Below are 13,425 nucleotides of genomic sequence, written 5' to 3' on the forward strand. Positions count from 1 at the left end.
CATACATGAACGTGGCGCAGAGTCAACACTTGTACGAAGTTCAACAGCGGGAAAGGGCGAGAATGATGATGGAGGGTCAGGGCGGAATAGGGATGGGCATGTAAGCGGCGGCGGCCCGGAACGACGCGGACGTCGAGACGTATTAGATTGAGCTGCGAGTCGACGCATCAAGGTTTCCGTTGCTGCGCCTGTGCCTCTTTCTTGGTACCGTCATTGCGGAGTGTACGGTAGCAGAAAACAAACGAAGCCATCCGATGGTCTCGCTTACAAATTAGATTGGGTACCCGTCGATCCGGTTTCGAGACATTCCGTGGACAATCTAGACGAATTGTGGGGGGGAATCAGTCATAGTAATTGGTGGCTGGACCGTCGGATCTCGAGGAATCTGAGTGTCGAGCGAAAAATTGTATATAGGAGGCGGGCCTGGCCTGACCTTCCTTTTCCTCTCTCCTCCTCTCTCTTTCTCTTCTTTTCTTTCACACCTTTTCCCTCTTTTTATCTTTTTGTACATAGCGCTACCCCTGCGATTGCGCAGTGTGATCAGCTTTTTCGGAGCTCTTGTCGTTTTTTTCGCTCTAGACCGAGACCTAGTATGTAACAATATGACATGTATGTCGATATCTCATGAGGTGGACAAAGTGCTCAGAGTAATCATATGCATCAAAAGTCAATGTCAGGTAGTATTCTCCCATTGTCGTCATGACGATCCTATCCCTGTCCCTGTCCCTGTCCCTGACCCTTCACCTCCAGCTCCTCCTCCTCCTGTACCTTCGCCTGCCCCGCTACCACTTGCGCCATTGCCATTGCCGTTCTGTTCATCCTTTCCACCCGTATTAGTCTCTGTGCTCGTCGCCGCCGTCGTGGCCGCTGATGACCCCGAAGCGGCGACACCAGCTCCTCCTGCACCGGGGGGCGCACCGCCTCGACCGCCTCCAAGCCCTCGAGGTCGCTTCAACTGTCTCGTACCGCCAGGCGTGGCACCAGCACCTCCTGCACCAGCAGGTGGTCCAGCTCCACTAGCCCCTCCAACAGCGGCAGGAGCTATCCGTTGCAAGATGGATGCTCCTGTGCTACTGGCTGCTGTTGATTCCGATGCTGCTCCGCTCGCGTCCTCGGCAATCTCTCCGTCTTCCGGAGCGGGCCTTTTGGTCCCTGTCGCTGCTGGTGTGGAAGGAGTACCAGTCTGAGCCAGTGTAGCGTTGACAGCTGATGCATTGATCAGTACGAAGTCTCCGCACTGGATACCACCCAACCTACCACTTAACACTGTATTCGCTTTTCCCCCTCTTCCTGTCCCTCGCGTAGCACGCCCTTTGCCACGGATGGAAGCAGGTGACGAGCCAGCTGGAGCGGGCATAACAGATGCACCGGCAGCGGTGGGGGGCTGAGAAGTGGGAGTCTGAGCCGAATCTCCAGGTTGGAACGCGGGTGCACCGGCCGACAACCCCGAGGCGCCAGATGATGCAGGTGTAGCAGAGGCCGATGACCCCTCTCCTTCATATTTCTTCAATTTGCTCTCTAGATCCGCTCGTTGCCTTTCGATCGTCTTTCGAGAGATTTCGGCAGTCTTGATCTGGCGTTCCAGCGTCTTGACTTTGGTCTCTAGAGTCGCTACTTGTCCATTCAAATCATTGACCTGTTTCTCCAGTTCGGCCTTTTGAGCCGCTACAGCATCATCAACGCGTTTCGAAAAGGATGATTCGAGTTGAGCGCGCTGAGCGTCCATGGACTCTGAGGGATCCGCTTTGATGGATATGTTCTCGGACCGCGCGGCTGCGAGAGCTTTGGAATGCTCAGCCTCCAGTTCAGCCTCTCGGGCAGAAACCGCAGATTTGACAGCTGCATCAATGGCTGATTGATCGGGTGGTCCACTGCTGGCGGTTCCAGGTTGACCGGTAGCTCCAGCTTGATGCTCGGAGATCTGTTTCTCGAGATCGGCGATTTTCGCCTCCAACGAGACTCGAATCTCGTCGACCGTCCGAAGGCGCTGTGAAAGGCTGGCATTGACCCGATTAACCTTTGTGATATTTTCTTCGTATTTCTACGAGCCACCTCGATGAGCGAGTGACCTCTGGTCCAAGACATAAAACTCACCTGGTCATACGCCTCCTTATCCTTCTCAAGTTCTTGGACCCTCGCTTGAAGGTCCGAGCTAGTGGATTGCCCAGTCGGAGCAGCCGCAGACGCAACCGCCTTGGCCTCAGCGAGATCTTTCTCCGCTTGAGCCAGCTTCTGCTGCAATGACTCCTTCTCGGTCCTGAGTGCGGTCTACGAGTTTCTGATGAGCCGAAGACTTCTGTTCAGACCCGAACTGCACTCACGATAGTTGAGCTGTCCCCAGATGCCACACTCGCCCCTGACTGCGCCTTGGCCAGCTCGCTCTGTAGCCTCGACACCGTCGCGTCTTTTAGCGTACTTCCTCGCTCTACATCCACCAATTTCTTCTCCGCCTCTGCAACCTTGCCCTTGACCTCGTCCAGCTCCTTGGTCGCGGCTCCCACTTTCTCAGTGAGCTCTGCAATCTCTGTGTCCTTGCTTGACAGAGCTTCTTCGTTCCGCTTCTTCTCAGCCATCATGTCATTCGCACGACGTTGATGGCTGAGACCAATGCGCATTCGCTTCTCAGATTCGGCTTTAACTTTCTCCAGCTCTTCCTTGAGGGTCGCAATCTCGCTCGTAAGCGCTTGGACCTGTGCTTCAGCAGCCGATTTCTCAGCTCGGACGAAAGCTGTAGCGGCGTCGATCCTAGGTTGAATATCGTCCGCTCGTTTCTGCGCGCAAGTCAGCCTCTATTGAAAGACGCTAACTGACTTCGGCAGCTGCCGTGGCTTCCTTGGCAGCATCCAATTGACTTCTAAGAGTAGACCTGACGAGTGTGAGTACGAGTCTGAAACTTTTCTGAGGCTGAACATACATGTTCCTCTCAACCTCCTCTACGCGTCTCTCCAACCTTGCCCGGTCTTCCGCTCGAGTCTTCTCATGTTCGCTGTTGACAGTCTGTAGGTTGTCAATGAGTTGCTGGAGTCGTGCTCGCTCCGATTGGACCGATCGGAAATCGGATTGAAGTCTAGCTTCGGTGCTCTGTGGGCAAAAAGTGAGCGGAATTTCAGAGATGCTGCAAATGAGACATACCGCCAATTGCTCCTTCTCCGCTCGAAGGTTCGCCAGATCATTGCGCAGCCTGTCTGCTTCGCCTTGACGTGACGCCACCTGCTCCAAAGCCTGAAGTGCATCAGCCTCATAATGAACCGAGGCGATTGTCACGACTGACCAGTCTCCTCTCCACACCTGCCACAGCGATGCTCTCGTGTAACTTTCTCATCTCGTCATGTAGACCACTCAGCTCTTGCTTCTGCAAGGCGTTCGCATCGGTCATCATACGATGTTGTTCTATGCTCATTAGCTCCGAGACCGTGGTATGTCACGTACCTTGCAACATGGAGATCTGTGCCTCTGCTCTGACCTTGGCAATCTCCGCCTGACCAGCTTCTTCGCTCTTCGTCCGTAGCTGCTCCCGTGCATCACTGATATCTTGCTCTGCCTTTAAACGTATCGACTCGATCTCTACTTGCAGTGTTGTCAGAGCCTGTTCATGTGGTGCTGACCCGTCCTCTAATGGTCCGCCAGACGGAGAAGACCATTTGAGACCATCACCCCGAGCCAAGAGCTTTGAAAAAAAGTCTCGTTCCCTCGTCGCCTCATTGATCTTCTTCTGAGCATCCAAAAGTTGAGCGTGGAGTTTGGTGATTGTTTCTGTGGCCTGTTCTAAAGTCGCTCCGGTTTCGAGGTCCTCAGCATCGGCTCCGGCTCTATCTATCTCTTGCGCATCCAGTTTGGCCATCAGCCCTCGAGTGAGTTTCAAAAGTTTCTGGTTCTGCTGCTGCAGAGATCGGATCGACTTGAATTCGACGAAGTAGTCGGTGACCAGGTCTCCAGTCTCCGAGACTGTAGCATTGCCATCCATCGTTTGAGATGCTAAAGAGGGATCATCTCGGATGGCAATTTGACGCAAAAGGGTCTGAACTTGTCGAGAGAGATCCTCAGTCGTAGACGTCAGCGAAGCAACTTCGTCCTTGTGCAGCGAGGAAGAAGCGTTCAGCGATCGGAGCTCCACGTCTCGGGCATCCCGGGCCGACATGACAGAAGCCAGCTCTAGAGCCAGAGCGTTTGCCCGTTCTATGGCACGGGCGTGTTCGGCAGCTTGTTCATCAAGTAGCGGTTTCTGAGACGACGGTCAGCTGAGAAGTTTGAATAAATTTCAGCTCACCTTTTCGCTGATGTCCGCACTGATCTCGTCTAAGAGCTGAGTCAATCTGGAGACCTCGTTCTCCGCGGCCCTCAGCTTGCCCTCTTGAATGGTATAGTCGGTGTAGAACTGAGTGTACGTCTTTCCACTCTGCTTCATTCCAGTCGCAAGAGCAGCAGCGGGACTCAGATCGGAACCCTCTCCTCCAGCCATAGCGAGTCTCTCGACGACGATTTGGAGGTCCTCTGCCCGCTTCTCGGCTTCCCTACGCAGCCGCTCTTCCTTCTTCCACTTTTCTTCCCAGACTCGGGTCTTTTCACCTGCTGAATCCGCCACACGCTCTAATTCGGCCTCTCGTTCTGTGATTGTCGAGCGAGCTTCCTCTGCCCTCTTTTTTAGTATCCTGTTCTCCTCCATCAACCTAGCGAATTCGCTCGATGTGGAAATCTTCCGATTGGCAGCAGCGTCCGTAAGTGCACGTATGTTCTCATGAGCCTCAGCAAGACGTTTAGACTGGTCGTTGTAGGTTCGTTGAAGGGCATGGTAGAGATGGTCAGTGGATGTCAGGCGGGAGACGATGGTGTCATGTTCGAGCTGGAGCTGAGATAGCTCAGAGGACTGACAGGTATTCAGCGTCGAAAAGTTTCTGCCACACGGAGACTGACCTTCTCCGCCCGATACTTTGCAAATCTCTCATCGACATCAGCCACAGATTTGTTGAGCTGCAATATCTCGTTGCGGGCCGTCTGCAGGGCCTGCGCACTACGTTGCTCGTTGAACTGTAAGAAAAGGATCAGCGAAAAAGCACGGAAATAGACGACCCACTTTTGAGGACTCCGCCGCCATGCGTAGCTCGGAAACCTCGACTTCAAGGTGCGCCAGCTTCTGTGAGCTGTCCTGTCGCTGTGACCGTAGTGTAAAGAGGTCCTCTGCGGGACTCATGAGCATCCGCAGCAGCTTGACAGAAAGGCATGCTCACGAGTGATACGATTGGATCGCTGCTGCAGTCTCTCGGTCTCTTCTATGAGTTCCCGCTTTTCTCTCTCGACCGCCTGGTATATCGTCAGTCTTTGCCAATTGGACTAAATAGAACACGCACTTCGACACGTGTCTGGAGGACGGTCAGCTCGGATGCTGATTTGTGATGCGTCGACTGGAGAGCTGCGAGCTGCGTCCGTAATTGTGCACTCTCCGAGGCTGGTCATGGTTTGATGTAAGCGAATACTCTCCATCGGTGATGTGAAGCCTCTCACCGACTCCTTGTCGATCATCCTGTAGAGCCTGCTTCTCCTCTACAGCTTTCCTCAACTCCTCCTTTAGCTCTGTGATCCTCCGTCGCGAGTCCGTCAGAGCTTGCTCGTTCTCGACTTGCCGGCGGATCTCTTCAGTCGTCGGATCAGATGTCGAATGGCCGGGAAGGCTTGACGTTGGTTGAGCGGCAGCTGTCGATGATGAGGAGGAAGACGGATCGTCTGACATGCTGTGTATGCGCGTCACAACGCCTGATTCTCCCGAGATATGATTCCCCCTCCAAACCTCTATCTGCTGCCTCACAGATGAAAGATGTTGATGAGGAATACGCGCGAACATCAGCAAGACAGCTGCCGCTGCCATGTCGTAAATTTATTCAAGTTCCCCTGTTAAATGTGTGTTTCAGATTTCATGGCGAATGTCGGCCATTATGATTCAGCTTCATAGTCAGTCAGGCAACGAGCTGACGACGGAGGAGGTGGTACAGAGATCAAAGGGATATGCCCATCCCACCTGACGAGAGTCATCCAGTAGATACTTCAAGCGGTCCGTCCTCGCAGACCCCTGCTGCTGCTGGTGTACCTCAAAATGTCATCGATAAATTCCAACAGCTAGGCGAGGAGGCGGCCGCAGAGGAGCAAGATGATGATGATGCTGGAGCTGAGGATGAGGCGGGAGACGACGATGAGGAGGATGAGAATGGCTTAGGACGAGCTGCTGGTGACTCTAGCAACAAGAAGAAGAAGAAGAAGAAAAAGAAGAAGGGCAAAGCTGGACGAGCTGTCGACCGCCTCAAGTAAGCTGCAAATGGTCATGCTTGGCGGTAGAGAGCTGATTGGGTTTGGGCCTTCAGAGAAATTGCCAGTGGCAGTGCTCCTCAACAGGTCGTCGATGCTGTCAGGAATGAGATGGATGGTGGCGGGAAGGAAGTCACGGACGGTGAGGAAGCTATTACAATCGAGCATCGCTCACCGCATTCCAGAGGAGATCAAGAAGGCTCTGAGAGCTGTGGATCTGATGAAGCTCTTAGATGGGCAGGTGGCACTGGGCAATAAGTCAAATACCAAGGCATTGGGGGAGCATAAGGTGCGTTCACTGGACATCTGCCGCTCCAGAATAGGCTGAGCAATTGTCAGTTCTGGAATACCCAACCCGTTCCGCAGACATTGTCTGCCTCGATAGCTGGAAATGCACCTGTGGAGGATGTGACGGAGGAAGGCCCTATCGATCCTATCAAGACTCCACAGGAAGTCCGACAAGAGCCGTTACCGTTGCCCTCGGGATTTGAATGGACTCAAATTGACATAACCAACGAGGAGCAAGTGAGTGCCTACACGATCCGTGCCAAATGCTGCGAAGGATTATCACTGATCTGGTGATAGTGCAAGGAGGTCTATGTCCTGCTTTCGGAGAATTATGTGGAGGATGATGACGCGTCACTCCGGTTCAGGTACTCAGCAGAGTTCCTGCATTGGTGAGTGGTGTAGATATTTGTCGGGCAATTGTCTGGTGGCTCACAATGCCCGCAGGAGTCTGACTGCACCAGGCTATGTGCCCGACTGGCACATTGGTGTCCGAGTAGCCAAGACCGGTAAACTGGTAGCTTTCATATCGGGCATCAAAGTGGAGATCCGAGTCAGGGCAAAGTGAGCCACCGTTTCTGACTGCTCACTGACATCAACTCAGATCATTCGATGCTGCTGAGATCAACTTCTTGTGCGTCCACAAGAAGTTACGATCGAAACGTCTGGCGCCGGTCCTCATCAAGGAAGTCACGAGGCGGTGCAACTTGGTGGACATCTGGCAAGCTATCTATACGGCTGGTGTGGTCCTTCCCACTCCATTCTCTGCAGCAAGGTATGATCCCTTCCGCCCTCGCTTGTGCGCGTGCTGACATCTCGGAATCATCAAGATACTATCATCGAAGCCTGAACCCTGTCAAACTCGTGGACATTGGGTTCTCACCCCTTGGTCGAAATCAAACGATTACTCGTCTCGTCAAGCAGTGTGCCGTCCCCCCGCATACTCAGACACCAGGTCTCCGAGAAATGGTCAAGGCGGACGTGCCTCAAGTCGGAACTTTGCTGAGAAAATATCTCGCACGATTTGACATCTATCAGACGTTCTCGAAGGACGAAGAAATCGAACATTGGTTCCTGTCTGGTCAAGGCGTGAATGAGAGCGGAATGCGAGTCAAGCAAGTCACTTGGGCATACGTCATTGAGGCGAGTCGATCCGTCATGTGATCATGCCCAGAAGTTGACAGCTAATGAACTCGGAACAGGACCCTACGACCCACCTCATTACCGATCTAGTCTCCTTCTACTCCCTCCCTTCTTCTATCATGAACCATAAGAAATACGACGTCTTGGAAGCAGCCTACCTGTTCTACTACGCATCCGACGCCATCTTCTCACCGTGTGGATCCTCGGACGACGCAGCAACGCATGAAGTCAAAGCCAAGCAGAAACTAGGGGAGAGGTTGAATGCACTGATGGGGGATCTGCTGATACTGGCAAAGAATGTAAGCGCCCTGGCATGGCAGGAACTCTTGTGTTGACTCGTCCAAGGCCGGCTTTGATGTTGTCAATGCTCTGACTATCTTGGATAACAACACATTCCTCGATGACCAGAAATTTGGAGGAGGGAATGGATTTTTGGTGAGCCGGTCGAACTGACAGATCCACTCTGGTTCCGAGCACTGACACGTGTCCGATGTCTCCCTATGAACTCATAGAATTGTAGGTCCGAGCAGCGCAGTATCACGTTGCGCTGACATCTAATGCTTAGTCTACCTGTACAATTGGTCCTGCAAGCAAATAGACGGTGGCGTGCGGACGGTCGGGCTCAAGCAAGGCTCTCAGTTAGGAGTCGTCATGCTGTGAGTATGAGAAAAGGAAGACACAGGAGACACGAGCGCATACATGCCTGTACTCTATGCAACCCGGCATCGGAAAAACCTGGGACGATCTTGCTGTTTGGACCTTCTCCGCCTCCGTAATGGTCCATCACCTTCACGGACGCGGCTCACAGGCCGGAAGCTTGTACGATATATGCCAAACCCATGATAGCCACTACCTCGGCTGCGAGCGTCGGCCAGCGATCTTGAATGCAGGTGAAGTTCAGAGACTGGTCGTTCCACCACAATCAGCCTGTAGCATGGTGTGATGCTCGTGGAATGGCTCACCTGGGTGCGCACAGGTCCGGGAGCGAATGGCAATCCCTCGATGGCTTTAAGGAAGTACGGAGTGGGAGGGGGTGTTGGACCACCTTCAACCGTCATATATTCAAAGTCTGCTTCACTCTCGGATTCTGATATCGAATGATCTTCAATCAGTGCGGTATCCGGAGAAAGTGGGAGTGGGTCGTCATCCCTGAGCTCATCCTCTTCGTCATCTTTGGTCTCCTTCTGCTTCGGTGAGAATCTCAGGGCTGAGGAGTTCAATCCATGAGACTGAAGATGAGTAAAAGGCTGTTCGATGTGATCCGTTCCGACTGTACCCTCTTCTGGAACATTGCTGTGTCTGGACAGCGACTCTGAGGCTGGGAGACTAGGTCTGGGTGGTATAGAGTCGTCATCCTTACGGAGAACATGAGCTTCGTACGCATTCGCAGTCAAAGATTTCCGATCTGAACCGCTAAGTGTCCTAGACTCAGACGGAAATTCTTGTCGGTCATGATGGTATTGATTGAAGTTATTCGGCAGTGAGTCCGAAGTAAAAGCCAATGGATCCTCCTCTCGAGATTCTGCCTGAGTGTGTTGCTCCTCGTTTGTGTCAACGTAAAACTCAATCAGATCTGTTGTTTCGCCTTCATCAGCTTTCGATATCGGCTTGAGATTCGGAGCGGAACGATCGGTATGCGCCTGTCCTGAATAGGACTTGGGCGCCGCTGCTTGAGCTTCTCTGGATAAGAGCCAGTCATTGGCTAGCATAACATCCCCGCCCCGCCCCATGAGCTCTTGGTGCAATCGCCGGTCCGTCGGAATTTGATTTGGATCTTCGCAGTCATTTGGAGTTGACAGCTTGGGATGGCTCTTCCACGGCGCACGAAATCTTCCGAAGATCCTTTTCCTGTCTTTGCTTCCCGAGATCCCGGCTGAACGAGGCTCATACGGGTAAGATGTCGCTGTATCTGGTGAGATTGGTCCCAGAGTCATGATTTGCCCTGGTGAATCGAGCGGTGCGGACCTCAAGGGTATATAGCCAGTCTCTGGAAGGCGATAGGGTCGAGCTTTTGGCATCGGCAGAGTCGGTCTTGGCTTGGGGAAATTGACAAGGGGACGAGGAGCCTCTCTTTGATAGAAGTCCTCTGCATCTCGAGCAATTGCGAGTTCACCTTTGTGGCCGGAGTGTCCTGCATGGGAAGATGTGCTGCGACTGATGCTAGGCCGTGGGAAACTCTGAGCATCGAGGGCTGTTGCAGGGAATGGACCGCATGACGATGGTAGGGAAAGCTGCTCAGGTGGTGTTCGAGGATACAGATCTGTAACTGTGGAGAGGTCTGAATCTTCGCGAACATTTTTGCTTTTGTCCCAGGGCAAGTATGATTTGATGCCTTGGGATGAATTGGGTACATTGGGCTGTGGTCTTCGACGTATACCGGTCAGGTCTCGAGGCGAGGCGGCTGTGCTTCGATCACTTTCGCGCTCCTTGCTGTCTGCCTGTCTACTTATTGTTGATATTGTATCGGCAGCTAGGCTCCGAAACTGGTGAGGCTGACTAACAGATGGTTGAACTCGCCGAGGTCCTTCAGCTGCTGAGAGATCCGCACTAGCTTCGAAGACGATCCATTTTTCCGACTGCCCTTGTCTGTTTAGATGCCTCAACGATGGTTGACATGGTTTGGCAAAGAGACTCTCAGACAGTGGTCCAATGGCTCGGATAGCTTGTTCCGGGTTAATTGTATCTAGAGGGAGGTTGAGCGACGTCTCAAGTTGAAATAAGGATACAGCCTGAGATGCATCAGAGAATCCCGTATGGCATGCTAGCTCACTGGTGCCCCAAACAAGACATTAGGTCTGGGATTGTCGTCGATAATGCATAGAATGCCAGCGATGATCTGTCCATCGGGAATCCGGCTTGACATGGCTGGTCGTGAACTGAGGTCGGTCCTTCACTTTAGACAGCAGAGATAAGACTGACCCTCAAAAAGCGATGGCCATGACGGTCACACACCCTTGCCTTTGCCATTCCGTTGCACACCTTTGATACTCGCCTCCTTAGGTGTCGATCCAAAGGCAAAGACACCATGAACAAGCTTTAGAAATGCCACATTCAACCAGTGCCACAGTCAGTCGGATGACAACGAAAGCCAAAGTTGAAGAAGGCTCAGCCTGAGGTAATTGAAAGAACCATTTGCCCAGTAGACCAATTCAACAGGAAGCAACATGGACGCATCCTATAATCTCGTGGCTTCTAGTGAGTGGTCTCACCTCTGCGACGTGCTCTTCTTCCCCGTAGACAGGTGCTGACGCTACAATGCAGAGTGCGCCAAACAAATGGCTCAATATCAGAATGTAGGTTTGAATAGATACCTCTCTTCATGGGAGGATGTTGACATGTAGCACAGTGCGTTCTGGCCAATCAAGACAAAGCTTGGTCTGAAATTTGCTCAAAAGAGTCTGATGCACTCACAGCTTGTGCCGAAGACAAGTGAGTACCGCTCTTGCTCTCTCCGTGCCAATATGGCTGTACACGCTCGAGGGTCAAATCAGCTGTGCTTACATGTTTCATCCCTCAGAGTACCCCAGCTCAAGGCGCTCAAGCAGACTTGTGGTGAGCATATCAAGTCCTACGCAGAGTGCATCAAGACACACGGCCATGCGAGTGAGAATCAAGTCGTACAAGAATGTCAAAACGTCATGAGGGATCTGTGGAAATGTACTGAGGAAGTGATGGATAAGCTGGGGTCGGACGCGAGGCTGATTTGAGCTGGTTGGGAGGAAATGTCGCAAGGGAGCTGCGAAAGGCGATAGTGCTCGGCAGACTGCCCACATCAAGCCCTTCGTGGTGAGTGTTTCGTGAGACACGGAGACGATCTGATCTGGTCTCAGTCAAGGCCTGCAATTGAACGATCACATCGCATCGGCGTACCAAGGTGCTTTACCTTCAAACGGTCAAGATCTGTAGATTTGATGTCACCCCACCGAAGCGAAGCTCACGAAGACTGGTGCTGAAGGTTTGGGCTTCCTGAACTGCTCCCGAGGTTATTTCCACCGCCTAGTCGTGTTCATCTCGACAAGGCGCAATCCAGATCCCTGGAAGTCGACTTGGTCGAAGGCCAGGCCAAGGTTAGCATCCGAGCAATGTGGGAGTGGCTGCTGCGTTCTCGGCCATAGATGCCCTTCCTATGCGATAAACCCCTTGCGACGATCCAAAGTCCTTTCATCTTGAACCCTTGAATTCACGTCATGGCTCCTACGATGAGAACCTCTACCTCACGACCCGCCATTTCCTCTCCATCGTTGACCCCCAAGTCTACCGACATACTGGGCAGTGCTGAACTCTCAGCAGGAACGATAAACAAGACTCATTTCATCCCTGTAGTATGCGACGATCTATCACCGTCTTTCCGCTTCACCGCCTGGGTTGGTCATACTGAAGGCCTATCTCCGTCTTGTGAAGAGGCCTTCTCGAGCCCCGTCCCGACTCTGGCCTTCCTCTTCTCTCAAGGCTGGACTGGGTCTTCATCGGCCGATCCTTTTTCAGTTTGGAGTTGACATTCTTCCGATCACGGACAGGAGTATAGCCTGCACCAGGCGTATATAAGTGAAGCCAATGTCGCTGTCTCTCCATGACCCGTGTGCTCCCCTCTTCCAGTCGTATGGGGACATCAATAACTTTGGCTCAATTACTTATCGCCTTCGCCCACCGCTTTGAGCCTAGTCATCGATCCTTCTCATCATACCTTGTCGATGGCGCTCCTCTCTCGCACAGCTCGAGCACGAACTTCGGTCGCCTAGACATTTCAGGTTCCGAACTGAGGTGTATCACGCCTCACAAGTAGCGAGCTCGTGTCAAATCATCGACGATTCCCAATATCTTTATTGAGCCTCATGCTCAACGTCATATCCACGCCACCGTCTCGTGCGCCCCGTCTCGCCTCTCTCGAACCTTATCAACCTCGAAGCGGAACTACAGGCGTCCCGTCAGCCATTGTATCGCGTCGTCGAGTGATCGGTCAACTCGTCCCAAGAGCAGCATCTCCAATCATCGAATCATCTTCTTCTCAAGATGGGGACGTGACATCAAAGCTCGATGTCTTGATCGGATCCATCGAAGGCGTTCTTAAAGGCTATGCTGTGTATCCCTCTCGCTCCCCAACCTATTTTGCGAGCTTGAGGGACTTTCACCGCCGAGCTCTGGAGCTCAAAGCCGTGCCTGTTGACAGAGATATCTGTCAGGGTCCTGCGCGAACGTCGCTGGCTCAGCCCGAGGCGCATGGACGCGAGGTAGATACTGACCTCGGCTACCACGACGAATCACTCGGCACGGCCAATACTGCTCAGAAGTCATCCCTTCACGAATCCGTCCGCTCGGCTCCGAGTCGCCTGCCTATGCATCGCTCGCCGTCGTGCAATTCTCTACGGCCTCGTCCCCCGCGCTTGCCATATTTGAATGAAACGGACCCACTCTCCAAGGATGTTCGAAATCTCGCGCACGAGTGGTGGAATAGTGAAGTCGCAGCTGCATGGTATGGACCAAGGCCGGGGGTCAGGTCTCCTCCAAAGTCTCCTGTTGATCGACAGAGGAAGAAATCGCTCGAAGATAGAGGACGCTTCGGGACAGACGGACGCGATAGACGGCGAGAGGAGGAAAGGGAGAAGAGCATTAAAAGGGATTCTAGCTTTGTTGGCCTGTATGATGAATAGTAAAGTAGGAGTAGTCGGGGTGTCATATACATGTGAATAGTCGATGCAATGCTAC

The 13,425-nt window shown here is 52.8% G+C and overlaps 4 protein-coding genes across 4 annotated transcripts; 3 read left to right on the forward strand and 1 right to left on the reverse strand.

Moving 5' to 3' along the window:
• Positions 1 to 697: 697 nt before the first annotated feature.
• On the reverse strand, positions 698 to 5,725 carry BD324DRAFT_650644 (hypothetical protein; the record flags this gene model as incomplete). The annotated part of the gene is made up of 15 exons (XM_022018180.1): positions 698 to 1,206; positions 1,258 to 2,041; positions 2,095 to 2,268; positions 2,322 to 2,771; positions 2,812 to 2,866; positions 2,915 to 3,081; positions 3,133 to 3,222; positions 3,272 to 3,390; positions 3,430 to 4,222; positions 4,268 to 4,864; positions 4,912 to 5,025; positions 5,072 to 5,175; positions 5,226 to 5,298; positions 5,346 to 5,443; positions 5,500 to 5,725. 15 exons carry the CDS (start codon positions 5,723 to 5,725, stop codon positions 698 to 700), a joined length of 4,353 nt encoding a protein of 1,450 aa, XP_021871068.1.
• A 155-nt stretch (positions 5,726 to 5,880) lies between these two features.
• On the forward strand, positions 5,881 to 8,283 carry BD324DRAFT_422390 (Myristoyl-CoA:protein N-myristoyltransferase, N-terminal domain-domain-containing protein). Its single transcript, XM_022012735.1, has 10 exons — positions 5,881 to 6,293; positions 6,351 to 6,436; positions 6,480 to 6,583; positions 6,634 to 6,819; positions 6,880 to 6,971; positions 7,027 to 7,143; positions 7,184 to 7,354; positions 7,410 to 7,722; positions 7,782 to 8,021; positions 8,068 to 8,283. Exons 1-10 carry the CDS (start codon positions 5,998 to 6,000, stop codon positions 8,173 to 8,175), a joined length of 1,713 nt encoding a protein of 570 aa, XP_021871069.1. The 5' UTR covers positions 5,881 to 5,997; the 3' UTR covers positions 8,176 to 8,283.
• A 2,560-nt stretch (positions 8,284 to 10,843) lies between these two features.
• On the forward strand, positions 10,844 to 11,747 carry BD324DRAFT_422423 (hypothetical protein). Its single transcript, XM_022012736.1, has 5 exons — positions 10,844 to 10,917; positions 10,984 to 11,015; positions 11,069 to 11,151; positions 11,240 to 11,508; positions 11,553 to 11,747. Exons 1-4 carry the CDS (start codon positions 10,887 to 10,889, stop codon positions 11,427 to 11,429), a joined length of 336 nt encoding a protein of 111 aa, XP_021871070.1. The 5' UTR covers positions 10,844 to 10,886; the 3' UTR covers positions 11,430 to 11,508; positions 11,553 to 11,747.
• Positions 11,748 to 12,554: 807 nt separating this feature from the next.
• On the forward strand, positions 12,555 to 13,370 carry BD324DRAFT_650648 (hypothetical protein; the record flags this gene model as incomplete). Its single annotated transcript, XM_022018181.1, has 1 exon — positions 12,555 to 13,370. One exon carries the CDS (start codon positions 12,555 to 12,557, stop codon positions 13,368 to 13,370), a length of 816 nt encoding a protein of 271 aa, XP_021871071.1.
• Positions 13,371 to 13,425: the final 55 nt, after the last annotated feature.

The sequence above is a fragment of the Kockovaella imperatae genome (assembly GCF_002102565.1).
Source record: "Kockovaella imperatae strain NRRL Y-17943 chromosome Unknown BD324scaffold_6, whole genome shotgun sequence".
In the NCBI taxonomy this organism is placed as follows: domain Eukaryota; kingdom Fungi; phylum Basidiomycota; class Tremellomycetes; order Tremellales; family Cuniculitremaceae; genus Kockovaella; species Kockovaella imperatae.

Excerpts from the sequence above, each read along its gene's own strand:
- BD324DRAFT_422390 (XM_022012735.1), top strand. The coding sequence starts at position 5,998 with ATGCCCATCCCACCTGACGAGAGTCATCCAGTAGATACTTCAAGCGGT. Across the intron at positions 6,294-6,350 it reads CGAGCTGTCGACCGCCTCAA|AGAAATTGCCAGTGGCAGTG; the intron begins GTAAGCTGCAAA and ends TTGGGCCTTCAG. Across the intron at positions 7,723-7,781 it reads CTTGGGCATACGTCATTGAG|GACCCTACGACCCACCTCAT; the intron begins GCGAGTCGATCC and ends AACTCGGAACAG.
- BD324DRAFT_422423 (XM_022012736.1), top strand. The coding sequence starts at position 10,887 with ATGGACGCATCCTATAATCTCGTGGCTTCTA. Across the intron at positions 10,918-10,983 it reads CTATAATCTCGTGGCTTCTA|AGTGCGCCAAACAAATGGCT; the intron begins GTGAGTGGTCTC and ends GCTACAATGCAG. Across the intron at positions 11,152-11,239 it reads ACAGCTTGTGCCGAAGACAA|AGTACCCCAGCTCAAGGCGC; the intron begins GTGAGTACCGCT and ends TTCATCCCTCAG.